At 38.8% G+C, this 27,618-nt stretch overlaps 2 protein-coding genes across 6 annotated transcripts in view; one reads left to right on the forward strand and one right to left on the reverse strand.

The window, feature by feature from the left end:
* The window catches only part of MRPS27 (mitochondrial ribosomal protein S27), a 105,340-nt gene extending 81,173 nt beyond the window's left edge, over positions 1–24,167 (reverse strand). For 2 of the 4 annotated variants that reach the window (XM_035727544.1, XM_027604570.2), the window contains exons 1-3: positions 24,018–24,151; positions 16,886–16,963; positions 3,700–3,758 (exon numbers count right to left, since the gene is read on the reverse strand). In XM_035727544.1, coding sequence (XP_035583437.1) covers positions 3,700–3,758; positions 16,886–16,936 — 110 coding nt within the window. In that variant the 5' untranslated portion in view covers positions 16,937–16,963; positions 24,018–24,151. Of the gene's footprint in view, positions 1–3,699; positions 3,759–5,786; positions 5,858–16,885; positions 16,964–24,017 lie in introns of all 4 variants that reach the window. The other 2 variants (XM_027604569.2, XM_027604568.2) reach the window with 2 other exon arrangements.
* Positions 24,168–24,196: 29 nt separating this feature from the next.
* PTCD2 (pentatricopeptide repeat domain 2) overlaps positions 24,197–27,618 on the forward strand; it is a 48,023-nt gene continuing 44,601 nt past the window's right edge. For both annotated transcript variants that reach the window (XM_027604572.2, XM_027604571.2), the window contains exons 1-2: positions 24,197–24,320; positions 25,687–25,779. In XM_027604572.2, coding sequence (XP_027460373.1) covers positions 24,209–24,320; positions 25,687–25,779 — 205 coding nt within the window. In that variant the 5' untranslated portion in view covers positions 24,197–24,208. The remainder of the gene's footprint in view (positions 24,321–25,686; positions 25,780–27,618) is intronic.

Below are 27,618 nucleotides of genomic sequence, written 5' to 3' on the forward strand. Positions count from 1 at the left end.
TTTCTTAGCTGTTGGGTTTTACTTATTGTATTCCAATTTATTGTAGTTCCTCTTTAGCTCCTATTATTTCTTTGTTTATGCATCACTTCCCTTTCCTTGTTTTTGTTTTTTTGTTTTTTTAAATGGATGGTGGGGGGGAAAAAGTTGATCAGGTTGTAGGACCCCAGCTAACAGATCACAGTCCAAAGAGGGGGTTTGGAAATTCTCCTCCCTCCTGCTCTCTCAATAGCAGCCTTTCTAACTCTCCTTAAAAGATTCCTGGGACTCTTAATCTTGAAGCCCCTAAACTCTTAAACCTGTGTCCTTCAGGAGATTCAAACGCTAAAATTCTCTCCTGGGATGACAGGATGGGTAACAAGCTGTCATGTGTCGGCAGCACCCTGAACTGCCGCAATTTGGAACTGCTTACTTGTTCACCTGACAGGATGGCAGATGCTCAGTCAGCTCTCCACTGATCACTCCAGGTTCCAAACTTCTTTGGCCCTAATACTCTTCACATAATCACTGGGGAGATGTGATCGCTAGAAGACAAGAGGATGTGGCAGCTAAGCTCTGCTTGCTAAGCCTGTGCTGCACTGGCTGAGGCAGTGAAAAAGCTGAGCTAATGACAGAGGTGACAGCCCAAAGTCCTGTTGGGGGCCTTAGTCTCAAAGATGGTACTGTCTGGGGAATGAGAATTCCTCAGGGCATTCGAGCAAGAAGCTGTCTATTGTTTGGGATTAAGAAATCGCTTCAACATTTCTTCACCCTGGACCTGTGATTTTAACTTTAAGATGCCTAAAGCCATCCCATCTGGAACGCACGCAGAAAGCCTAACCAGTGAAAACACCATAGGCCCCTGATGTCTTCAGGATTAACATTCCTGATATCAATTAATGGAGAGAATCCCCAAGAGTTCATAACTTGTAACTTCTAATTTTGCTGAGGCATAACTGTTTTATATATTTTCTAGGGGTGGAGAGCAGAAGTGAGACATTTAGCTAATGTGTGAATCTAGCCAACTCCATTATCTACATCTTGATGCAGGTTTTTGGGGTTATTACCTAGTCCCATACACATATAATAGTAATCTCATGAAGTCACAAAAATGTTTCTTAAAAAAAAAAAGGCTGAGAAAAAGAGAGCCAATTTTCTTGGCAATGGTTAGGGAGAAGAAAGAATAGAAATAAAAAAGTGATAAGTCATAGTTAGAACATTAGTTTTGTTTTTTTATTGAAGTATTGTTCACATTCAATATCATATAAGAACATCAGTTTTGATTAAGCAAAGGATGGGACGTCAAATTAAACAGTGGCTCAGATTTAAGATGGGTAAGAGTCTGGTATATGTTCTATATGGAAACAGGAGAGAAATTTTAGGAAACTTTCCGTAAGACTCCAGGCCAAACCTCATGTGAAGAATCATGGATGGTCTTAAAGGCGGGACTTAAATTTCTCAGTTAAACTTTAATGTACGAGGAATGGGACAGTGTTTAACTTATTGGTCACTGTATGCCACCACCTTGACCCAGCCTGGCCATGCTGTAGGTGCTCAGTAAATACTTGCTGAACGTTGAATCACTGAAATCAATTACATGCTACAGAGGTACTTGTAAATTTGGCATGTATTTCTTCCAAGGCTATGGCACTGTGTCCCACAGGATCGAATTTTAAGAAATAATTTCTCTTTAGACATTGTAACTGTTTTCTGCATTTTGCCATCAACAAAGCAAAAGAATGAGAACTAGGTAGATGATAGACCAAATATACCTTCCACCACAGGCAAAAATAACTCTCAAAGGAGACTTACAGTGCCAAAGAACCACTCAAGAAAGGCAGGGCTTGGGGCGCCTGAGTGGCTCAGTCGTTAAGCGGCTGCCTTTGGCTCAGGTCATGATCCCAGGGTCCTGGGATCAAGCCCTGCATCGGGCTCCCTGCTCGGCGGGAAGCCTGCCTCTCCCTCTCCCACTCCCCCCGCTTGTATTCCCTCTCTCGCTGTCTCTCTCTCTCTGTCGAATAAATAAATAAAATCTTTAAAAAAAAAAAGGCAGGGCTTACTCTCATCAAGGAATCCCTTTATATTTATCTTAATGGAGAGTAGGAGGGCACTTGCAATGATTTCAGGACTTAGAATTTAAACTTATTTTTTTAAGATTTTATTTATTTATTTGAGGGAGAGAAAGAGAGAGCATGAGCAGGGGAGGGGCAGAGGGAGAAGTAGACTCCCTGCTGAACAGAGAGCCCAATGCGGGCCTAGATCCCAGGACCCCGGGATCATGACCTGAGCCTAAGGCAGATGCTTAACTGACTGAGCTACCCAGGTGCCCCAAGAATTTAAACTTACCACATCATTAAAGGCAACTTAGATTTAAAATAAATGTTTTTGGGAGCCTGGGTGGCTCAGTTGGTTAAGCGACTGCCTTCGGCTCAGGTCATGATCCTGGAGTCCCGGGATCGAGTCCCACATCGGGCTCCCTGCTCAGCGGGGAGTCTGCTTCTCCCTCTGACCCTCTTCCCTCTCGTGCTCTCTATCTCTCATTCTCTCTCTCTCAAATAAATAAAATCTTTGAAAAAAAAATAAAATGTTTTCAGGTGTGAAATCTAATCTGCTTAAGTTTTAATTTTGAACAGGAAACACCAAAAAGGTGGTAGAATTTACCCAATTCAGAAAGAAAAAAAAAAAGGCTCATTACTATGTAGTAAAATCACATGAAAAAACCTGAATAAATTTTCACCAATATAAAGCTTTAAAAATTGTACCCAGATGGAAAAAATAAAACACTCTTTAATCAAAGCAAAGTAAGATCAAATGGCAAATTTTAATGTAATGCTTACTAGAAAACATTTTAAAAGTTTCAATTGGAGTCTATTTTTGAAACCTAGCAAGTGGAACAAATCATAAATCAGATTTTTAAAACACAATAAGGGAATCAAAATAAAAAGTTGTAGGGTATCATTTGGACAGATATCTGAATGATGAAAAACCAACTATCAGAATAAATCAATTTATTGACCATCCCCTTATTTAACCAGCTTTAGGTTATTTGTGTCTTTTGCTACTATAGATGGTGCTGTACTTTTTCTTCGTACACATGGGTGTGCGTCTATAGTTCTTAGTGGGATGTTCACAGCTGTGAGAAAGAATGAAGTAAATGTGGCAATGTACAAAGTTTTAAAATATAGTGTTAATTAAAAATAGGTGAATAGTGCAGACTGTATTTCCATCCAAATAAGGGAGAGAAGAAGTAAATGGATACATAAAATTTTTCACATATCAGACTGACAAAAAATCCAGAAATGTGAAAATTCCTGTTGACCAAGATGTAAAAACAGGCCTTTCTCATACACTGCTGGCAGGAATGTTGGTTGGTGAAATCTCAGCAGAAAGCAATTTGGCAATAGCCATTATAATTACAAATGTATATACTTATGAGAATTATGTGCAAAATTACATACGTACAAGGTTGTTCATTACTCCACTGCACCTAATTACAAAGAGAGAGCGCAAACAACCTCAAGCTCTTGGCTATAACAGGGAACTGATTTAATTGTATATTCATAATATGGAATTTGATGCAGTTATTTAAAAATGAGGAAGCTCTCTATATATTGATATGGAAATATCTCCAAAATGTAAACTTAAAAAGCAAGGTGCTAAACATATACAATACCTACCACCTTTTGTAAGAGAATATACAACCAAATAAAATGGAAAACTTACTTGTAAAGGTAATACTCGGCATGGTCTATCTCTTCTCTAGAGGAAATGTTGTCCACAAACTAAAACACAGAAAAATAAACCTTCGGTTGAATGCAAATTATGCCATATATTGGATCTAATTCACACACTGACCTTAAAAAAGATCAAGACACCCATTTTATTGGACCACTGTTCGCATGGTATGACTCCATCCTTGAAACCCTTTTATACTAATGCAAAGAATATACAATGGCTTCTCTTTTTCTATGTGTAGATCAACCTTGGTTAGATAAACTGAAAACCAAACATGAAACTTGCTCAGAACAAAAAAGAGCTCCTCCTACTACGTGTATAGTTATCAGTATTTCCCTTTATCTTTAAACGTTGATATTTTCTCTGTGTTCCAAGTTCCAAACATGAGAACACATAGTTGAAAGGATGAAGTCTCTAATGGCTGAAAAAATATGGCCCAAGAGATGAAAATCTAAATTTAGAAAATGCAGCCTTATGACCATTTTTCCTACTCTGGTTCAGAGTCAACCTGTGATCCTTGCACCAACAAAGTCTTCCTTTAAACCATAAAATCCCCGTGTGTGCTCCTTAACTCTAAAATAAAAAAACAAACAGAAATAATTATTCCAAGGATGGATTCTACCCTAAAGTAGAACACAGGCAAAAAGGATGTAGTAGGAAAAAATGCATGTTGTGAATATAATTAAAACCTCATGAAGAGGAAGAGAGAGTAAAAAGGGGGAGACTTTCTAAAAATGTCTAGGACTTAGGGATTTTATTTAGAAATCTCATTAAGGAGCAGAGAAAACACGCTTCAAACACAGGACTTAAAGTTGAGAACTAGCTTTCCTGATTGCTTGCTGTGTGGCAGAGACAGATGGCACAGCCGCTCTGGAACTTAGCTGCTCCATCTGCATAACTAGAATAAAGGCACCTGCACTAAAGAGTGTGAGGGCCCAGTGAGAAAATGTACATGAAAGCCTGTTAAGCTCTAAGGTGCTGCTTAAACAAGTATCAGGTATTATGGCATACAGAAATTTTATCCATCATGTAAGAGATGAGCAATGGCTTTTCAGTTCCCCTCTGAAAATTATGAGTCTATACAATTTAGGTTATGACCTAGTTAAAACTATTTCCCTACTAAAAGGAAAATATCAAGAGGGAGAAAAAAAGGGCCCCGACTTTTTAAAAAGGATAAGAGTCTCTTTACTTTTCCTCATCTTGAATTTTATGGTGCCATTAATTTCAACAAAGAATTTTCACAACTAAGATTTCATTTTAGCATCGCATCAGCCCTGTGAGGGAGATACTATTGACCCCATACTGGAAATGAGGAGACTGAGAGGGGGCCAACAGATAATGTCACAAAGTGAATTCATGATAAAGAAAAAGTCAGATCTATTTGAGGGAGGCAACAGAAAAGAAGTTTGATGTCACAGAGATCTGGGTTTGAAGCCCACTTTTTCTACTTATGAACTGTGTGAACTTGAGAAAGTTATCAACCAGTCTGAGTCTTACACGTAAAATGCAGTTTACAGTGCTTATCTCAAATAACCTCTATAAGAAGTAACAGAGATAATGTACAATAAGAAACTAGTAAAATGGCTGGCATAAAAAGTGTTCAGTAATGGTTACTATCAATTACTATTCCCGATTCCCAGACTAATACTATTCTTCCTTCCACTGCACTGCATATCTAACATTAACAATATCCATTCTTTTATAGACTTCCAAGTATCAAAATTACTTCCAATATTAACAAATGAATACTATTAACTTTGAAAGGCGTACCAACTTAAAAAAAATCATGGTATCACAGAACAGAATATCATGACTCTGGAAAAATAAAAATAAATCAGATACACAACAGTGATTACTGATACCAGATTACTGATACCAGGTAAATTTATTACCTTTTATTTCACTTATAGAAATTTACTACTTTACTACAAAAACATCTATTAGTAACTACAAAAACATACCATACTCTGGAGAAATATTTCCTATGAGTGATAGTCTTTATTTACATAGCCTCATCTATATAAAGAGCCTCTCGTTCTCCTTCTTTGAAAATATACATGTTTAAGTTTTCTTACCCGCGATATTGTTAAAGAACTAACAGGCAACTTTCTCTCATATGTTTTATCCATTAAAGATGCTAGATCAGCTGTGAAGACAAAGAAGGAAAAAGAACCTTGTTAAATATACATATTTCTTAAGAAAAATCTAACAGATACAACTCCTGCCAGATGGCTGCCAACATTGTAAAGTCACTATTAAAACAGATGCTCTTTCTTGCTCTTTTTATAAATCATTTTTGTATAAAGAGGATAAAGGAATATTAATAATATTTTCAAAAATGATTTATTTAATTGGAGTAAGGAGTATTTTAAAAATCCTACTATATATTTAGCTTTTAAAAAATAGATCAATATCTCAGCTCAGGTCTCAATCTCAGGGTCATGAGTTCAAGCCCTGCGTTGGACTCCAAGCTGGGCGTGGAGCCAACTTAAAAAAAATAAAAATAAAAAATGGATCAATGAAGTATCTCTGGAAGGAAACACAAGGAAGTGTTTTATCATTGACAGACTCCAGGGAAAGGAATTAGATGGTAGGGACCCAAGGAAAGAAGACACTTCATTGCTTACATGTTTATTCTTTTTGCATTTTGAACCAGGGAGCTCTATTAGGGATTCAAAAATTTAAAGGCTGGAATTTATCAAATGACTTTTATATATTTTCTGAACAAATCAGAGAAACACTGTCTACATTTAGTGATTTTTGGACTGAACTATTCCTATTCTGGTTCCTTTAAGCAAAATATCCACAGAAATACTTGGCATTCCTGAGATTACACTGTTATCTCAGAGTCTAAAAGTCTGAAATACTAAGCAACATATTCTCCAAAAGAACTATTTCACACCTTCCCATTGCTTCTCAAACTTAACAATATGCTCTTTCCCCTTCTCCCCTTCCCTCAGCTCATGACTTTGTGTCTTATTTCCCTGAGTATAAAACAGAAGCAATCAGGAGAACTTTATCCTCCTACCATCAGGTTTCCAGGCTACCAGGATCTGTGCACATACACCCTGCCTTCTATTTTCTAACAAAGGATGAACTTTATTAAACAACAAATCAAAATGACAAAAATCTCCCTTGACCTCATTATCTCCTTCCAGCTACTTCTCCTTTGCTCTGTTCCCCTCAGTAGTAAGAGTTCTCAAAACAGTCCTCCCTGATATATCTGCTCAGTCCCTGGGTGATCTCATGCACTCTCTCTCCCACAGCTTTAATCATCATCTACGGATTATTCGCTCCACACGTATATGCTTACCCTGACTTCTGCCTGTAACTTCAGACTTGTATTTCCGACTGCAGAGGTGACATCTCCATTTGGTTGTCTAATACATACCTAAACATGGCATGTTCTCTTAATTCTCCAACTTTGCCCTCAAGCCTGCTTTTCCCCAAGCATTTCCCATCTCAGCAAACAGTGACTACATTTGCTGGCTTATTCAGGTCAAAAACCTAGGCATTATCCTAAAGCCCATTCTTTTTAATTCTATAACCAACTGTCAGCAAATCTATGGGTTCTAGATTTGAAATAGAAATATATTATTTTTCACTACTACCATTACGAACCTCTCACCTCCCAACTAGTCATCTTAACCAGTGCCCCCACCCTAACAATCTAATCTCTGCACAACAGTCTGAGTAAGCCTTTTAAAAGATAAATCAGATCCTGCCACTTACTTTTCTCAACCAGCCAACAGCTTGCTATCATACGGTGGAATAAAATCCAAAATATTTTCTATGACCTACAAATGCCTACACAAGTTGGTCTGTGTTTTTTGTTTTCTCTTTTATACTGAGAAGTAAAGTCCATGAAGGCAAGGACTTAATTCACTGATGTATTCTCAGTCCCTAGAACACTTTTTATAAAAGGCACTCAATAAATAGCTTTAAAAAATGAATAAAAGAAAGAAAGGGAAAGAGAGAGGGAGGGAAGGATGAGAGGAAGGAAGGAGAAAGCAGTAATTGAATTTCCAAGTTTTTTTTACTCCGTGGTAGAAGAAATTAGGGTCAAGTAAAAAGAAGACAGAGGTAATCAATCTTCGAGTATCTGTTGAAGACTTTTTGCTGTGCATTTAACCATTTTTTCCTCTTTCCTTTCCCTGGGGCAATGCTCTCAATGACTCAGTAGCTACTGTGGGAAAGCAACACAAAATGCTGAAAACCTGATATGATGTAAAAGTAATTACTTTTCTTATGATTATCTTAAAGTGATTGATACCACGTGATTAAAGAACATTAACACACACACACACAAAGAAGTCCCAAAAACCTCCTCATGTTAAGGCAAATTAATATTGTAAATAGGATGATATTGAACAGTGGTCTCACGATACCAAATCTTTCCGATAAACACTCGATTGAGTTGGCTTCTGTACTGTGGTAACTCAAGATTCCCTTTTAATCCTTCACACCAAGACATCATCAGTCAAGTGACATTGGTTGGGGCCTCAAAAAGGCAACAGCTGCAGAGCCAGCATTAGAGGAATAATATTTGCATATTAGAAGTCAGAGAGGGATTTGCTGCTAAATATTATATGTGACCAATCACCTTATGCGACAGTGCCGGTGTGATGAACGAGGCAGAAAACTGCACAGAGCGGGGACGGCCAGGAAAGCCAGGGCAGCTGTGGCCTACAGAGGGCCAGCGCCACAGGCTTCTGGACCATGAGCTTCAACAGCCAAAATCACACTTCATGTTTCAGTGAGGGGCCTACAGATGCCCAGTTTTTCTTCAAAGAAATGTGCCAAAGAAGATGCCTTCTTGCCTGTCATTCAGCTCCTCAGGAATATATACTGCAGAGGATGGTTGAGGTCAACAAAAGCTGTATGGGAAAATGGATCTTCATCTAACAAAACGTAAAGCTGTACAGACAACGTGAAAGTATGTCCAGAAAATGAAATGTATACTAGTATAAAGTGCTCTTCTTTTCTGAAGAAAACAATACCACTGATGATCTAGGGTCATAAAAGATTTTATTAAGGACCGTGCACTATTCCAAGTATAGGAGTGTAATCATTCACAAACCTGGTTAAGGATCTGAATCACCTGCAAAACTTGAAAACTTCAGATTCCTCAGTTTCACACACCCAGAGGGCGATTCTAATTCTGTAGGCTTGAGGTAAGACCGGGGAAATAAAAATTTTTAAACAAAAGCCCCAAGAGACTGTGATGCACCCTCGCAAGACCAAGAATGAATTATGTCTGAGAACTACTATGGAGGCAACACAAAGTAAGCCTTGGATGTTGCTCGTAAGCTCGAAGAGGGTATTAAACTGAATTCCATTTCTGGAATAAGATGGAAAATAAAATACCTAAATAAAATATTTTTTAAAAATTCAAATATATGACTGAGCTTTAGGTGAGAGATTCTTAGATGGTTTTGCCTTTCATGATTTCTATGTAAATGCGTACCATTGTTACCCAATCAACACTAAACTTTTTCTGGGCTTAAGAATATTTGTGTGCCTTATCTAATTTATGTAATAAAGAATTAGATACAAGTTATTTTTTTAAATATTTTATTTATTTGACAGAGAGACACAGTGAGAGAGGGAAAACAAGCAGGGGAGTGGGAGAGGGAGAAGCAGGCTTCCCGTTGAGCAGGGAGCCCAATGCGGGGCTTGATCGCAGGTCCCTGGGATCATGACCCGAGCCGAAGGTAGAAGCTTAACGACTGAGCCACCCAGGCGCCCCTAGATACAAGTTATTATTGTACCCTCTAGAAAAGGTGAGCAGAAAACAGAGTCTGAAGCTATGTTTTTGTTTCCCACATTTAAGAAAAACTACAAGCACACATGACATATGTATAGAAGCAACAGAAGGAAGTAGGAAAAACTAACCTAGGAACCATTCTGCACTCAGGTATTTGGTTTCCATGTATCTGTTTGTCACCAGAAGCTTTAAAACAAACAGTTCCAGTAAAGGAAAATCTAAAGGCAAGCTTTATATACATATATACTAAGAAAATGAGACTAAAGGATGATGTACACAACTCAGACCCATCTCTAGAACTGCCAGATGAGAAATATGAAACCTAATAAATAGATGTCAGATATAGATGCAAATATGGAACTGACCAAGTTAGAAAAAGCAGGTTTCAGAAAATTTCTGTCAGGCTTCAAGAGCAAGATTTGAAAAATCACTGCAACAAGCCAAAGACCTCCCCAGCTGAAATGACACGGCAAAACTAAACCTCAGCTAATGGGAGAAGTGCAAGAAATGACCACAGTGCTTAGTTTCAACCTGAATTCAAATGTGTCAATGGTGTAATTCTCTTTGAATTCAGAAAGGGAGTTCTTAAAAACAAAAAGTAACTGAAACCAAAAGGTGTCCTTTATAATTACTTATAATCTGAAAAATTAGAAATAAAATATTTAATTCAGTAAGGCTCAGAAATCCAATTCAGCTCATCACCAGGGCCCTTACCCCTAACAAGGTGACCCAAGGGAGAGAACTTCCTCTGATGGAAGGCAGGCAGCTTCCTCATCAGGCCTGCCCTCCTACTGCACCCTACTCAGTTCCCCCAAATGGTTTTCTTCTTAGTCCTATTCACTGTGGGCCCTAGTCTGTAATTTAAAAAGCTGCTAACTGGCTAACGCTGTTAACTTGCACCCTGTACCTCCTCAACAGATCTGCATGGTTAGTGGAGGAATTTCAAACACAATGCTTAAATTCAGTGTTTATTTTAACCAAAGGGAAGCCTAGTACAGAAACAGTCTAAAACGGCAATCTTCTGGCTTGAGTTGGAAAGCCCAAGAATCCTAGGGTTCTATAAAAAGCGCAATTGGAGAACTGAGGCCCTTTCAATAAAAACACCAACCGTAATGGATTAAAATGTGTGGAATGCTTAAATCCAGGAGTTCAAAACGGTATTTAAAAAAAATATATCCTCATTGATCATTTTTGGAGGATGGTAGGATGGTAGGATTATCTTGAAAGCTGCCTCTTCATAAAAACTGTATCTCAGGATAACTAAACTGCTGATGAAAAAAAAATCTTCTAAAAAATTTTCTCAGTAATAAATGAGGAAGAAATGATAGAATTAAAATAGTAACATTCTGCAGCTCCTAATGAAATAATAGATATATAAGCAATGATCATGAATGGCCTTTAATATCACAGAGGGAAAACCAAATGCTGTGTACCTCCTGATAAAAGTAAACAATACTTCCTATGAAGTAGTCATGCCAAAAGAAAAACAAAAAAGAAATCGTGAATCTGATCAAGTCTCCTGCTCTAACTGCCAGCTTTATAGGGCATATGGAAGATAGAAGAACATGTTAAACACCACCATAAGGATGAAAACAGCAAATCCAGAATGTGGGAAACTCTCAGACAAAAGACCTGCTTTCCTCAACAAATTACAAGAAAGAAACTTAAAGATTAAAAAATAAGAGACATCTCAACACATTACAATGTATCAACCTTATCTGGGACCCCTTTCAAGAAACTAAATTAAAAAAAAAAACTTACAAGACATCTGAGGAAATGTAAACATTGATGGCATATTTAATGATGTTAAGGAATGACTAATTTTTAAAAATAAGAATGGTACTATATTTTTTAAAAAATCCTATCTTTTAGAGGTACATGTAAAAATACACATAAAATGATCTGCTAATAAAGATTTGTTAAAAAGTATTCAGGTGATGGGAAAGAGGATTGATGAAACAAGACTAGCAAGGAATTGGTAATTGCTGGAGACAGGTGACAGTATACAGGAGGATTCATTATACCATTCTCTCTACTTTTGTATGTTTCTATAAAAAATATTTTAAAAGAGGAAGAGAAGGGGAGAATAAAATTAATTGCACTGTATGGACCTTTTATGCATCCTGATTCAACCAAACCATTAAAAAGATTTATAAGAGTACCCAGGTAATCTGAACACTGTATCTTTCATACTTAAATAATTATTAAAATTTTCGGTATGATAATGGTATTAAAAATACCCATACCTTTGAGACATATATGTTAAAATATTTATGGGTGAAATTACATACTATCTGGGATTTGCCTCAAAATAAAACCAAAGGATCAGGATGGGGAGTAGAATTAGAGGTGAAGTAAAGATTAGCCATGAGCTGGTAACTGTTGAAGCCAGATGATGGGTACAGGGGATTCCACATTTCAATTACTCTATTTTTGTATGTTTACGTTTTCCATTATAAAACATTTTTTAAAAATTTTACCCATGGTGTTAGAAGTCAGGATAATGGTTACCTTTAAGGAGAAAATGGGAGCCACCATAAGGGCTTCCTGAGTGGGAGGAATGTTTTATTTCTTACATTAGTTTACTTGGTTCATCAATCTATACATTATGATTTATGCACGTTTCTGTATATATTATTCTGCAACCAAAATGTATTTTTTAAAAAGCAAGAAATCCACTCTTCAGTGCAAGGGAAGACACTATGGTAGAAGTGAAGGTACTACAGCATCACTGAGAAAGCTGTTTTTCAGCATAAAGGCAATGGCCCTAAATAAGTGTCAGACTATGGTCTCAGTTTCCTCATCCATAAGGGGGAATAGCAGCAGCTGCATTAGCTGGCTGCTGTTGAGCATTAAATGGGATGGCACCTATGAAGTGCTTACAACAGAACTAGCAAGGAATGAAGGTTGCCTTTGACTCTTATGTCTGAGGACCTGCCCTGCATTCATGGCCTGCTTGATCCCTAAAATGCAGTGTAAGTACTAAATAGCACTCCTGGTTTTAATCAAAGAGCTCCGCAGCAATAAATTACCCTCATACTGGGAGCTGGACAGATCCCTATTTGCCCGCCCCCAAGGCTCTAATAGAAAACCACTAATGAGACTGAACAGGAGGCACCAGAGCCTCACGCCCATCAGAGAAAACACCGAACACCTCCCCCGCAAGTACTCTGCGTGGAAACGAAATCACTTAAGCAGATGGAAGCTGAAGCCCCACACCCACACCCAGGCATCTTCCCTCTCCCACCCCGCTCCACTCCACCCCACGCCCTCCAATAGCGGCGCGCGGAGCAAAAGCCTCATATCGCCCCTCCTCCTTCCCCCAATCAGCGAGCCCGCACCAGGTCGCAGCGCCCAATCACAGCGCTCCACATGCTAAGGGCAGCACTCCGCGCAAGCGCGTATGGGGGTGGCTTCCGGAAAGGTCCGCACCCAAACTCCAAGTTCCAAAGGCTGCGCAGCGGTCTGGGCAGAGGCGGCGCTGCCACCTACTGCACGATCTTCGGGATGCAGCCCCAGGCGCGGTGCCTGAATTCTCAGGACATACATCTGAACCCAAACACTCAAGAGTTAGGGAATACATGCAATACTACCACACGGGTGCGAAAGTTTTAATTACATTTTATTACACAGCAGAAAAAAAATACTGTCTCAAAGAGTCTCTTTTTTTTCCCAAGCAGTTTGAGTTTCCAAACCTTACCTCATACCCTAATCTTTTATATAGGGGTAGAATCAAGGGGCCTAGAAATTCGTTCATTCCACATTTCTGGAGCACCTATTATATGGTAGGGCATGAAGTGAAGCAGGCATTATCATCATCCCTAATTTATGACTACAGGAACAAGGTTAAATGACATAGTTTCTGAAAGCCGGCTTAACTAGGGCTCACATCCAGATGTCTGCCCCCAAGGGCAGACTTTTCACCACACCAAACGTCACAATGATGGTATAAAGTGCTGTAAGAATACAGGGTGAGGAAAAAATTCTGACTGGATAGGGATTCAGAAGGTATGTACAGAGGATATTTAAGGAGGGTAGTCTTCAGTAAACGGTAGCTGTTAACGCTTTTCCAAGTATACTAATCTTAACAAAGACAGTTACCTACATGTGATATTTTATTTATTGCAGACTTACTATACTCATTCTTTGGCAAACAGCTTCTGCTTATTCAGGATCTATGTAAAAGTCCCTGTAAATCTGTCCCCTAATAACAAAGAGCTGACTATATCCTATTCCAAGGCACCAAATATAAGGGTCTTTTCTAATTTTCCCTTCATGCCTAGGAAAGCATTAATAATAGCTTTCCTGAAATTCTTCATTTTCTTCTCTGCACTTCCACAGCACTTTTCTTACAGTTCATGCATGGCATATCAGAACACGCTTTGCAATATAATCAATGGAGTCCATGTTGGTTTCATCACTGGAACAGTGGTTCCCAAAAGGAGTACTAATGGCCCCAGAGGACAACTAGAAATATGGGGGTGTTTTCTGACTATCACAGTGACTGCAGGGAGTACTGAATGGGCAGAAGATAGGAAAATTAGATACCCTGCAATGCACAGACTGTCCAACACATCAAAACATTGTCCTTGTTGGGGGCCAGAGTTTTCGGTATAGAAGGCTGATACAAATATGGCCTAGAAAAGGCAAGGAGCTCTGTGGGGATGAACTGGAATGGAGGTTTCAGCATGAATTCATTATTTGTAAAATATGAAAACGTAAGCTTATATGCATGTATGTGCATATATGTTTATGTGGCTATGTATACTTATTTTTCCTAGTTCTAGCCACTGAATAAGCCAAAAGGCAAAAACTCCACAGTAGCAAGAGGACAACTTGTGCACAGATCTTGGTTTCTAATACCATTCCTTACTAAAAGGAACCAGGACTCCTTGGAGAAATAGTTGATTCCAGGGCTAGAGCAGGAAAGGTACAAGATGGAAAACTGGGAGTCAGGTTGAAACGACTTCTACCAGCCAACACTGAAAATATGTGACCACCCAAATAACAAGGATGGTAACGAATCATTAAAAGAAAAAGAGGAATCCACAATCCACAAGACCAAACTGATAATAAACAGAGAAAGAAATGGGAGGGAATGGAAGGCTCTTACTTACATTAGAATATTGAGTACTAATTACTAAATGTGGAGGTATTAACGAATTGGAAAACCATCATTTTGCAACCACCATAGTAAAGATTGATTCAGGCAAGAAGCTAAATGGATACTAAACTTAGGGGGAAACTTCCTATAAGCAGCAGGACAGTGGCATGATACTAAAGTATCTCTCCACAGATTGCCCATTAGTCACAAGGGAGAAAAACAGTAACTCTCCAGAGGAAAAATCACACACACTTGACTGGGTGATCAAAGTTAACCTCACCAGTGAGGGCAGATGGACATCGGGTGTCTCCAGATGAGAAGACATCCTGAGATGGACACAACATTACTGACAACATTCTGGCCAGGGGACCCTTCCTTGAATCTAATTATGAAGAAATACAAGACAAATCCCAAAAGAAGAATATTCTATTAAAAAAAGGGACTGGCTTCTTAAAAAATGTCAGGTAGTATACACCAAAGCACTCAGCTTAACGGGCTATAACATATGTAACAAACTCTCAAATGGTTAAAAAAAAAAATGTGTGTATAGAGAATGAGAAAGCAAAAACAAAAGGGTCAAAATGATGACAACTGGTGAATCTGGGCAAAGAGTATACAGATGCTCTTTGTATTATTCTTACAAGTTTTTGTAAGTTTAAAATAATTTACAAATAAAAGTTAAAATATTTGCCCCATGTACCATGGCATCTATGACACGGCAGACATTAACACGAATAAAAAAAAAAAATCAACCTGTTGACAATGGACAGAACTAACTCCATTTTACATATAAACAAAGGCAAAGTACTTTTTGGGGCGAAATTTGAAAATAAGCTGAATTTTCCATAGATGCAACTACCATGTAAACTGAAGACAGTAATCAGACTTGTTCAGAACTTTACCAAGAGGGTTCACCATTTTGTGAATTAAACTGTATCCCATATGATAATGCCACTCCTGGTATTGGACCTTGCCGGTATACCATATCTGTACCCATCTGCATTTCTATCTATTCACAGTGATTCTACATTTCAGTGCAAGTATGTAGTTACTTACCTTCAGATTCTCCACAGCTCTGCTTTGGTTAGCCCCTGCCTACATAGCCATTCCAGGACATACAAACCAATTTTGCTCTTGCAATAACATCATCAGGGGAGAAAATTATGAGTTCTTTGAAAGCCCTCCCCACCCCAAGCTTGGCCATCACAGACAGCTACAAAAGAATGTCTCCCTCCTCCTTCCCCCCACTTATTAGAAGAATCCATAAACACAGGGAGACTTTATTCTTTAACATAAGCCCAAAAAAGCAGAGAAAGAAATCTGGGGGAGAATATTAGATCAGCACTAGAATTGATCAAAAAATTACATCAGTCCCATAAAACTATCAGCAATCATCTGACTTTATCATGTCCTCATGATGTTACATATAATGTATATTACATATATGAAGTATTTATATTTCTACAAAATGTTCATAGGGTCAGTGACTTCTTTTAGAGATTTCATTTTATTTAGAGACAGAGCAAGAACACAAGTGGGGAGAGGGGCAGAGGGGGAGGGAAAGGGAAAGAGAATCTAAAGCAGACTCGATGCTGAGCGCAGAGCCAGCCATGGGGCTTGATCTAACAACCCTGAGATCATGACCTGAACTAAAACCAAGAGTTAGAGTCAACGCTTAACTGACTGAGCCTCCCAGGCGCCCCTAGGCCTTGTTATTTTAGGAAAGGCTGCTACCTGTGTAATATGACCTAGAGAACAAGGAAAGGGAAGAATAATTAGGAGCCTACTGCCTGAGAAGATGTTAGCTAACTATTTTTCCTAAATGGTTTGTATGAAATTATAACACTGCTTTCAAATCTATTACATGGTAATAAAAAGAGTCAGAAAGAGCTCTAAAGACCACAAGTTAAAAAATTACAATAAAAAAGGATGAAAATATAAAATATATTTTTCTCTGCAGATAATATAAAACAGAGACAACCTGCATGGTAACTAACTATATGACTAAAATGGATAAAAAACAAGAAAGAAGAGAATTGTTTACATAATTTAGGGAGACTAATCAAGGCAAAAATTAAATAGAAATTTTCAGGATAGCAAAAATGATTTTGCCACATGTAAAATAATATAGTAAATAAATAAATATAATAAATAAAATAATCTAATTCTTTGTAAGACTTAAAATGTGCTTATATGAATGGGATCATCATAAAAGCATGATTTCATAAATACATCATACGAACATGATGGTAAACATACAGAGTGAATGACATGACATATCTAACAGCTCAATAGGTACCTACCAAGGTGACAATGTTCTTTTTCTCTTGCTTCCCATTTATGGCTGTCCACATATGCTGCAGAAAGCAGTCCTCTTTCACCTGAGGAAAAAAGTCAATTATTAACAGGTGTGGCTTCGCAACGGGTTCAGTTTATATGTCTTATTAAACATAGCTTTGTCATATTTTCAATGTACTAGGTTATGTAAAGATTCTAGTATGATACTATAACCAATATCGCAGAGTTCATAATTCAGTTCATGACAACATGCATTCCACCTCTAACAAGTAGAAGATACAGAAAAACCGAAAATTTCTACAATAATGTTACGGGTAAGAATGTTGGTAATTTTGTTCCTATAACTTTAGTACTAGAAGCCATTTGTTGCCCCTACATTATAGCCTAAGTGAGCCCTAGAACTCCTTCTTATAACCCAAATACTTGCTGAACTGTTGATTAACTCATTAACGGAATGCTTTATAATCATTAGCCCTAAAAACATTTCCATCTGACTTGGATCAGCATATTTACCCTCACTCACATAAAGCAAAGAGTATCTTACCCAGTAACCAAGCACCCTACTGGTAAATAAGAGAAACCTAACAAGCCAGAGTTGAGGTAACTCACTAGATGGTATAACTGTATTCCCAGAATCTGGCACAATGACTGGTATACGGCAATGCTCGATAAACATAAGCTCAAGGAATGAATGAGCAGCAACTTAACCAAAACTAGAACCTTTTGTGTTTTAAAGGACACCATTAAGAAAGTGAAATGCCAACTCACAGAATGGAGAAAATATTTGCAAATTACTTACCTGATAAGGGACTTATATCCAGAATATGTAAATGGCTCTTACAACTCAAAATTTAAAAAGACAACCCACTGAAAAATGGGCAAAGGATCTGAACAGACATTTCTTAAAAACAAAAATGCACAGATAAATGGCCAAGTACATGGAAAGATGTTTAATATGATTTGCCATTAGGGAAATGCAAAGTACACTGAAATACAACTTGATACTCTCTCTAGAATGACTATAATAAAAAAGACATAGTAACAGCTATTGATAAGGATGTAGAGAAACTGGAACCCTCATATATTGTAGGTGACCAGCCACTTTGGAAAAGTTTGGTAGTTCCTCAAAATGTTAATGATGTGGAAAACAAAGACAGAAGAAAAATTATTAAATTTCCTTACTACCTACAGCCATTGACAAGTCCTTGAAACAGGTAGAGTGACATTCCTCAAGGACTCAACTGCCTTTACGTTGATACTTTGCTAAGGACAAAAGGCAATCTTGGCCCAACCCCCAGGTCCCTGTGAGTCTACTTTCACATATAAGAATTCCTTTGGAAACTTCCTTTATCTCTACCCCTCAGGATACATGTTGGCAATTATCCCCCAAGTATATGAACCATTGATAGACATCTGAGGGTCTCAGACTGAGTTTTTACTAAACAGTAATAAATGACCTTTCCTAACAATAGCTAGCCCCCTCAGGATCCTGGAAACCTTGTTTCCAAAATACCTGGGAGGCTTACATTATCCCTAACCCCCTCCCAGCTTGAAAGTATATAATGGGTGACTCCTCATGACCCCAGTGCAGCTCTTACTGCCCTCTCGTCCTCGTGCTTTAATGAAAGCACCTTTTTGCACCAAAGACGTCTCAAGAATTCTGTCTTGGCCTTCGGCTTGGAACCCTAACATCTTTCCTACATCATTAACATGGAGTTACCATGCAACCCGGCAATCTCACTCCTAGGTATATACCCAGGAGAAATGAAATCATGTATCCACACAAAAATTGGTATACAAATGGTCATAGCAATATTATTCATAATAGCCCCAAAGTGAAAATAATGCAAATATCCAACAATTAATAAAAAGATAAACAAAATGTGATAAATTCTTACCATAGAATATTATTTGGCAATAAAAAGAAATGAAGTATTGATACAGGCTACAACATGGATGAACCTTGAAAACTTTATGTTAAGTGAAAAAGAAGCCAGTCACAAAAGGCCACATATTACATAACTCCATTTATATGAAATGCCCATAACAGGCAAATCCATAGAAACAGATTAGTGGTTGCCTAGAACTGGAGGGAAGGGAGTCAGGAAAGCTTGTAGGAAAATGGGGAATGACTGCTAATGACTATGAGGGGTTTTTTGAGGTGATAAAAATGTGCTAAGGTGATGATTGTGCAACACTGTGTGTATATATATATATTAAAGAAAAAACCCACTGCATTGAATTATTGAAATGGGTGAACTGTATCTCAATAAAGCTATTTACAAGAAAAAAAAAAGGAAGGAATGGCAGATAAGTATCTAAAGGTCACACACAGTCCATAATGCGACAGCATGGGAGTTACCTTAATTACCTTAATTAAAAGGAGTCACCCTCCCTTACTGTAATTACAGGTCAAAACTTTACTAGAATAATATGCTAAATTTGAGGCCTAAAGCTTAAGTAATGATGCAGTAATATGAAAAAGCTTCCAAAGACTATCTCAAAGTGGAACTAAGAGATTTTTAAAGAAATAATAACCATTAAAAAGTGCCTACACTTCAAGTGTATTATTTAAAAAAATTAGATGTTTGGCATAATACCTTTTCATAGAAACATTTTTCATAGCACACATTTTTCAAAGAAACAATGTTATAAATTGTTAGTTACATTCCTACATCTGCCAAGAAGGATGAATAAAATCCAATGGCATTAGCTGTGTAGCTGTACAAGTCAGGAGTGGGAGACCTGAGATTTGGTCTGAATTTTACCAGTTGGTCGAAAACTAGAGATCCTGCAGTTACAAATGAAGGAGCTGACCTTGGTGATAGTCAAGGTCCCTGCTTGTTCTTACATAGAACCAAAAGAATAAATTCACCTAATTCATTCATAATTTATAGCAGCATTTCTATGCAAACTGAATTCCAATTTCTAAAACCAGGAAGGTGTCTCCTTTCTGTGGGAAACAAGAGCAGTTCTTCTCTATGTGAGCATGAGCTAAGGACTATTAAGCTATATACATCAGGATACCAGTGACTTATTCTCTATTATTACTATAATTTCTTATTCTCTATTTCTGCTTCTAGCATAAGAAATCACCCTTTCCTATTCTGGAGTCAGAAAAGACAATTATGAAGGTCAATGTTCAAAGAGTTTCTAATTGGAAGACAAAAAGGCAGGGGAAGTAATGGTGGGGAAAGACAGGAATCCAAGAGTGCCCTTTGTGTACAGTTGTTCAAGGGGGATCACATGAACTGAAAACAAAAAACAAACGAAGACCAGTAAATCTACAAAAGGTAAACCCAGCAACCCTTATATACATGAACTTTTTAAAGTTTGCTTTATAAGAAAGTAACCAGTAATCACTTTCCATCTCCAATGAGTATAGAACAAAAGGGTTTAAGGACGAAGAATTTAAATTTGGCAAATGGCGAATTTTCCTAGACCAACAGAAACCAATGATAAATGTAGGAATGAGTGGCCAAGTCTGGTAGGCAGAAAAATGACCCTCCAAAAGACGTCCATGTCTTAATCTCCAGAACCCGTGAACATGTTAGGGTACACAGCTAAAGGGGATTGAGGTTAAGACCAAATCAGCTGATGTTAAAATGAGGCGATTGTACTGGGTTATTCAGGTGAACCCAATGTATTCACAAGGTCTTTAAAAGTGAAAAAGGGGGAAAGACAGGTACTACTGATGAAGGGTATAGGAAGGAAGGAAGGCAGGCAGGCAGGGACAAGCCCCATCCCCGCCCTAAGAAGAAACCACCCTTAAAAGGATTTACACAGCCCTGGAAGAAGCCCTCCACCCTTTCCCATATGATACACAGGTGACAAAAATCTGATTGGATGACAGGCACAGGGAGCGTTAATCAGATTGAAACAGCCCACCAACAAGCCCATAAAAAGCCCGAGACTCAGAAACTCCGGTGGCAACCCCCTTGGGTCCCCTCCCTCCTTGGGAGCTTGTGCTATCACTTTGCTATCGCTCAATAAACCTTGCTTCTCTGTCCACTACTGTCTGGTCTCCCTCTTCACACTTCAAAGTGGTGTGACCAAGAACCGTGGGCATGGACGGAGAAAAAAAAATCCTGCAACACTATGATGTATGAAGGATGGGGTGCTATAAGGCCTTGACTTGCTCGTGTTCAAGATGTTTGAAAAAGGGGAGCATCAGCCAAGGAATGTAAGGGGTTTCTCGAAGAGGGAAAAGACATGGAAACAGATTTTCCCCTAGAGATTCCTGAAGGAAACCCGTCTTTTTCAACACCTTGAATTTAGCACAGCTAGACCCTATGTTGGACTTCTGACCTACAGAACTGTACCATAATACTTGTATTGTTTTAAACCACCGAATTTGTGGTAATTTGTTACAACAGCAATAGGAAATTACTACACCTTAAGAAAGACAAACATTCCATTTCTGTAAGCCTTTTAAAGCAAGATGTTTATCTTTCTGATACTTTACAAATGACGTCATTTAAAAAAAATCTTTGCATTTCTGTATAGTAGTTGGAAGGTCTGTATATTAACATTAGAATCAAAGATTCCTATGAAGTCAGAATGTTAAATTGGGTTAACAATGGTAAAGCGGAAAATCTAAAAGTTTCTTAAACTTTAATGTGTATGTGAACCTTGATAAAGTGAAGGTTCTGATTCAGTAGGTCTTCAGTGGGGACAGAGACTCTATTTCTAACAATTTTCCACGTGATACAATGTTAATCCTCAGACCACATTGAAGTAAGTGGATAAAACAATAACAGCCTCCCAGTTTCAGGTCTGAGTCTGAATAATCCCACTCTGCAAATGCCACCCAACAGTATATACAAACCTTTCTTGAACTTGGCTATCCTTCCAGTTAGCTTTGGGAGCAACCATATTCTCTAAGATAAAACTCTCCACCATAAAAAGAAATATTTCCTCTATTTAATTCCAGAAAAGCTACCTCCGAAGACCATAATTTCAAATTTTAGTGAAAAGTGAATGGCTCTATATACTTACTCATTTTATAGTTAATTTTGGCCTTCAGACCAATGTCTCCAAACATGTTTTCCATCCAAAGAAAAGCAGTGATTGTTGACACAGATGTGCTCTAGAGTCACAAAGTCTGCAGCTGGAATCCTTGCCTGGCTAATAAATCGTATGAAACCTGGACAAGTTGCATAGTCTCTGAGCCTCTTTCATCATATGTAAAATAGAGAAATATTGCCTACCTTGTATCATAGTTGCAATGAGGGCATGTTAAGTGCCTACTCAAATGTTCACTATGTAATAGGTCCCAATAAATTTGCTTTCTCTACTCTCTTCATAACTTTAAATCACTTTTCTAGTTTGTACCAAGTACATTTCCCCTTCTCTTATCCCGTAATGGCTCAAGATGTTACGCTGCCTTAAAAGTCAATCACCTTATCTGCACTGTCAAATCCGGGATGGTCCTTAATGCACTACCCAGCATACTCCTATTACTTGCCTTAGAGCTTCCAGTTCCTGATTTCCAGACTCCTTTCTTCTGTGGTCTAACCTAGTGCTTATTCAATAGAACCTAATGATGGAAATAATCAATTCTGAGCAGTGAAACTGTAGCCACTAACTACAGGTCTCTACTGAACACTTAAAATGTGGTCAGTGTGACTAAAAAACCTGAATTTCTTATTTTAACTAATTTCAATAGCCACATGTAGCTAATAGCTACCACAGTGTAACAACACAGGTATATCTGACTGCAAGTTCACCAGTGGAGAACAAAATGCTAACTGGAAATTCAATTCACCCTTATCTAATATCCATTCCCTTGTTAGAAAGATTGCCTCAAACACTATGCAACCATGATAGTCTCCCTGATACACAATTCAAGGTCTTGTGTAAATTGAAAAGCATTTACTAAGAGCCATAATGCTAGCAAATAGATAGAGCAGCTAATTCTTATTGAGATGCCAGGTACTGTACATACTGCTTTACCTAATGTGTAGCACTAAACATTTTCACTTGCTAGGTCAACCAGTTAATCTTCAGAAAACCTGGTGGCCAACAATAAGGTTTTGAGTTGATAATTAATAGCTGTTCCTAAAGAACTGTGAACAACAGTGTAAGTGTTGGTTTTTAATAGGAGCTAGAGGGTATGTTGGGAAGAGAAGATAACAGGCACTGGAAACATCAATTGTGATTACTGCATTTTAGTCATATAATCATACACCTATCAGGGTTTAGCTTGTATAAATGTCAACTTTTCCTAATGTCTTTATCAGCAGATCCATTAAAAACATTTTGAGTGAGGTGCCGTTTACTCAAATATCCAAGTACAGTTGACCCTTGAATAATATGACTTTGAACTGCAGGGGTCCACTTACATAGATTATTTTCAATAAATACAGTATAGTCCTCTAGAATTACTAAATCTTTACTAAAGATTTTAGTAACATTTTCCGTAGCTCACTTTACTGTGAAGAATACACTATACAATTACATAAAACATAAAAAATAAGTGTTAATGGACTGTTTGTTACGGGTAAGGTCAACAGTAGGCTTAAGTTTGGGGGGAGTCAAAACTTAAACACAATTTTCCAACTGCCCGGGATCATGCCTCTAACCCCTGAGTTGTTCAAGGGTCAACTATACTTCAGAAGTACCTATTGGCTCTACACGTGGAAAACTGGCATAGAAAGGTAACTCAAAAGTTGTGCCCCAGGTCATCAGATAATGAGAAATTAGCACTGAAATTCTTATCCCAAGTGGAGACCAAAGGTCTCCAACTGTGAGGTGGTGAGGAGTAGGTTTAGGACGCCCCTCCAAAGACACTTAAGCAGGGAGGAAAACTTCCTAGCTCTGAAGTGGGCACATTTGGACTCTTCATGGTCAGGAGAGAGACCCTAACACACAAACCCTGCAAATCATATGCAAAAGACCTCATGGCCATAACTTCATCTACTCTGCACACCCCTGGACGGGCAGGCACTATTTTGGGTAAGGAGACGGGTCCGAGGCCATACTTCCCCTTGCTGTACTACCCAACGCTCCAAATGGTTAGCAACGAGATCCCAGAAGCATTTCCTGTCCTGTTGAAAGCCCACAGCTCCCTTCACTAAAGGAAGAGTTATCAGGTGACTAAAGAAGTAGCCCCACAAAAGCAGAACAGCCACCAACCTGCCAGAGAGAGCGGAAGCAGAGGCACTTTCCGCGCCAGAAGGAAGCAGCGGCTCAATATGAGGGCTGCCATCTTGGAGCATACCAAGAGGATGAACGTCCGGGGATTGCGGGCAGAGGAAGGGGTGGGGTCATAGGCCGACGCTCCGCCCCCCTCTCCGGCTCCCGTAGTTGGTGTGGCCCGGGACAGCATGGCTGCCACGATTCGGCTGCGGAAGCACGACGTGTTGCAGGCGCTGCGGAGTTCGGTGTATCCCCGGGTGGGAGGCTCAGGCTCCACATGCTGCCGCTGCCCTCTCGGAGGTATCCGCGGCCTCTGGTCGTGAAGGAGGGGAGGATGGGAAAGAGGGGAGGTTAACACCTCAGCAGGCATCACTTGGGAAATAACAGCTCCTCAGTCACTCTCTGGCCTGGAGCTTTCGAGCTTGCTCTTTCGTCCTCTGGTTGCGTGCGTGTGCAGCACTGGCTCTGGGTGTCATGGACACCCGTGTGCCTGGGAACGAAAGGACAGCCGGGCTGGGGTCTCGACCTTGAGGCTGTAGTAGTCCCTCAGAGGAGGCGACGCTGTTGTCTGGAAATCTCTCCCCCTTGGGTGTACTGTTCTGCACAATTCGGTAGCAGAGGTCTTAGACTCTGAGTTTGGCGCCCCAGCTCTGCCGCTGATAGTCTGGAAGACCTTGTGCAGGTTTTTCATTTGTAAAATTGTCCCTTAATAACTTTATGGAAATGATTAAATTTGAATATACTGGTGAGTGATAATAAAATACTTAACACTTGGTGTCAGGTATTACTCTCTGCATTTAACGTGTATTAATTCCTTTTCTCTTCACAACCCTCGGTGAGAGAGTTTCCCATTCTTTTCTCTATTTACAGGGGTGGAAACAGCTAAGCCAAGTAATTAGCCCAAGGTGAGAGGAAAGTGGTAGAGGAAGGATTTGCACTCAGGCAGCACATCAGTACAATCCTGCTGTAACCGTATCTCTGGACTCTCTCCTCATAAATAGACAACACTTTTTTTATTGGTAACCCGTTATTGCAGTACAGAGAGGTCTTCAGTGAATGATTCTTTGACCAGGCTCCACTCCGTGCACAGCCAAGCATCCAAAAGAAATGTTTCCCAAACTTATCTTTTCTACTAAGCTGTGGTCAGTGATTTCTGATACATCATGAGGATACCAACAACCCAATTCTGAGAGGCCTTAACTCCTGATTTCACAAATGGCAGAACCGGGAATTCCAGCGGTCACACTCTAGCTGTTTGCACTACCCTATGCGCTTCCACCTAGATAAACCGAAACTAAATCTACCAGTTTGACGTTTAAACAGTAACCTTTAGTTTTGTTTTTTTGTTTTTTTATTCCCTTGTAATCCCATAACTAGATGGGGAATGTATATTTATTTGTCTTTCACTTCCCAGATTCCTCTCAACCCATCTCCATACAGTTAATCACTAGCTCCTTTCACACACAAAAACAAAACTTGCTGAGAATTTGAATTTTCTGATAGTTTAGAGATGTTTACTTTTCCACCAGGGTGACTTGTAGCTGTCCAAATGGATTATTTATATTAAGTGAAGATCAGTTATTAGAAAGACGCAATCAAGTTCTACTCATGTTTTTGCTAAGTATAAGATAGTGAAAATGATTTTACTTTTTTCTTTGATTTTTAGCTAAAAGATACCTACTTACAGATAATATTGTGAAATTAAAAGAATTTCAGCATAAGAAGGTGGCTATTGCCTGTCATCTTCCTGGCACCAAAGGTAATTGAATCTGTTTTGTTAATTCTTTCATTAATGTGTCATTCAAGTTTTTTCTCTCTTTATCTCTGAGAAAAAATTGACATGGATTATTCTTAATTTCCTAGACTACTCTTAAATGTACTTCTCATCTCACTTTCTACTACTACAGAGTCTACCACTCTCCTCTTGTCACTTTTCCCAGGATCCCAGGGAAATGCTAAAATTAGTGTTGGAATCAGCCCTCTCTAGATCCATGCCATCCAGACTAAGGATCACGGGGTCAGCAGCAACTGGGAGTTTCATAGAAATACCAAACTTGAAGCCCCAAACTGTTAATATGCACAGTAAAGTCTGAGAAGAACTGCTCGAGATGATTGGCTTTCACATTTTTGATGCACCTCTGAGTAAAAAGTATATTTTACATAGTATTTCCAGTATACGCATACTATATATATACACAAGTGAAATATAGTGAAACAAAACTATCCCATGTGTGATGCATTTTCTTTTTTCTTTTTCTCTTTCTTTCTTTCTTTCTTTCTTTTTTTTAATATTGAGAGAGAGTGAGGGTGGGGGGGAGGGAAGAAGGGACAGAAGGAGAAGAGAGAATCTCAAGTGAACTCCCTGCTGAGCATGGAGCCTGCCTAGGGGCTCACTTGATCCAGTGACCCTGAGATCATGACCTTAGCTGAAATCAAGAGTCGGAAGCTCAACTGAGCCACCCAGGTGCCCCCTGTGATGCATTTTCATATTTTTCTCTTCGGCTGAAAAAATCAATAGGCTAAAACAAAGACTTTTTTTTTTTAATTATCAAAATATTAGTCATTGTTTAGCCTGGGTGATGGACACATGAGAGCATAATGTTCTCTCTCTGTTTTGGGCTATGTTTGAATATTTTTATTACAAAAAGCTGAAAACACACCACCACCCTAGGTCTTAACTCCTTTCAGCATTTGGGAAATCTTGTTGAATTCATTCTCTCTCTCCCCTGCACATTTTTTCCAGTACTTTAAATTCCTTTATAAACATAACAAGACTCCTCTCTTTCAGTAACAGTTTAGTTTGTCCCTACTGACTTTTTCAAATCTCCTTACTCTCACTGTCAAATGTTTCTGAGCACCTAAAAAACACTTATTGCTTCTAGCCCTCCAGAAATCACTCTTTCCTCACCTCTCCACTGATCATTTTGTTACATTATACCACCTGTGGAATGAGAACATAAACTTTAAAAGTGAGGGAGAATATGTTCATCTTCAGTATGGGAGACTCAGTCTAGATTTTACCTCAGTCTTCTTTTTACCCCTTTACCTTTTGGAGCTTTGTAAAATTGGCAGAATTAGGGTTTATGTCATTTTCTAGTTAGATCCAATTGTCATAGTCATTCTAAGGCTGGGACAGTTGTGCATATGTTCTGAAAGGCAATTAATATAATAAGTGCCAGGTTACTCCATGGTCTGATATTTATAAAATCCCATCCACATTTCTTCATTATAAAAACCCGCAATGGTCCTCTGTCATATACCACATTGTGCACACCTCCCTGACTTCCTAGCTCCTCCATAGTGGGACCTTACCCTTTCTGGAGTCCAGTATGATTTCCTGTTAATCTAGTCACAGTTCTCCTCCCAGCACTCCCTCGCCCGCTCCATCCTGTGATATTATTCATGCTGATTCTCATACCAAGAATGCTCCCCTCTCCTGAGTTTCTCCCAACCCCTTCCTTCTCCAGCCCCTTCCTTTCTCTCTGGTACTGCTCCGCTTCAACCATACCTGGTCTGCTTCTGCCACCCTGATATCTTTTTTTTGTATCATGTGTATAGTTGGTCAAATGTCACCCCCTCCATCACTGTTTTCAGATAG

Source organism: Zalophus californianus, chromosome 5 (genome assembly GCF_009762305.2).
Source record: "Zalophus californianus isolate mZalCal1 chromosome 5, mZalCal1.pri.v2, whole genome shotgun sequence".
Lineage (NCBI taxonomy): Eukaryota > Metazoa > Chordata > Mammalia > Carnivora > Otariidae > Zalophus > Zalophus californianus.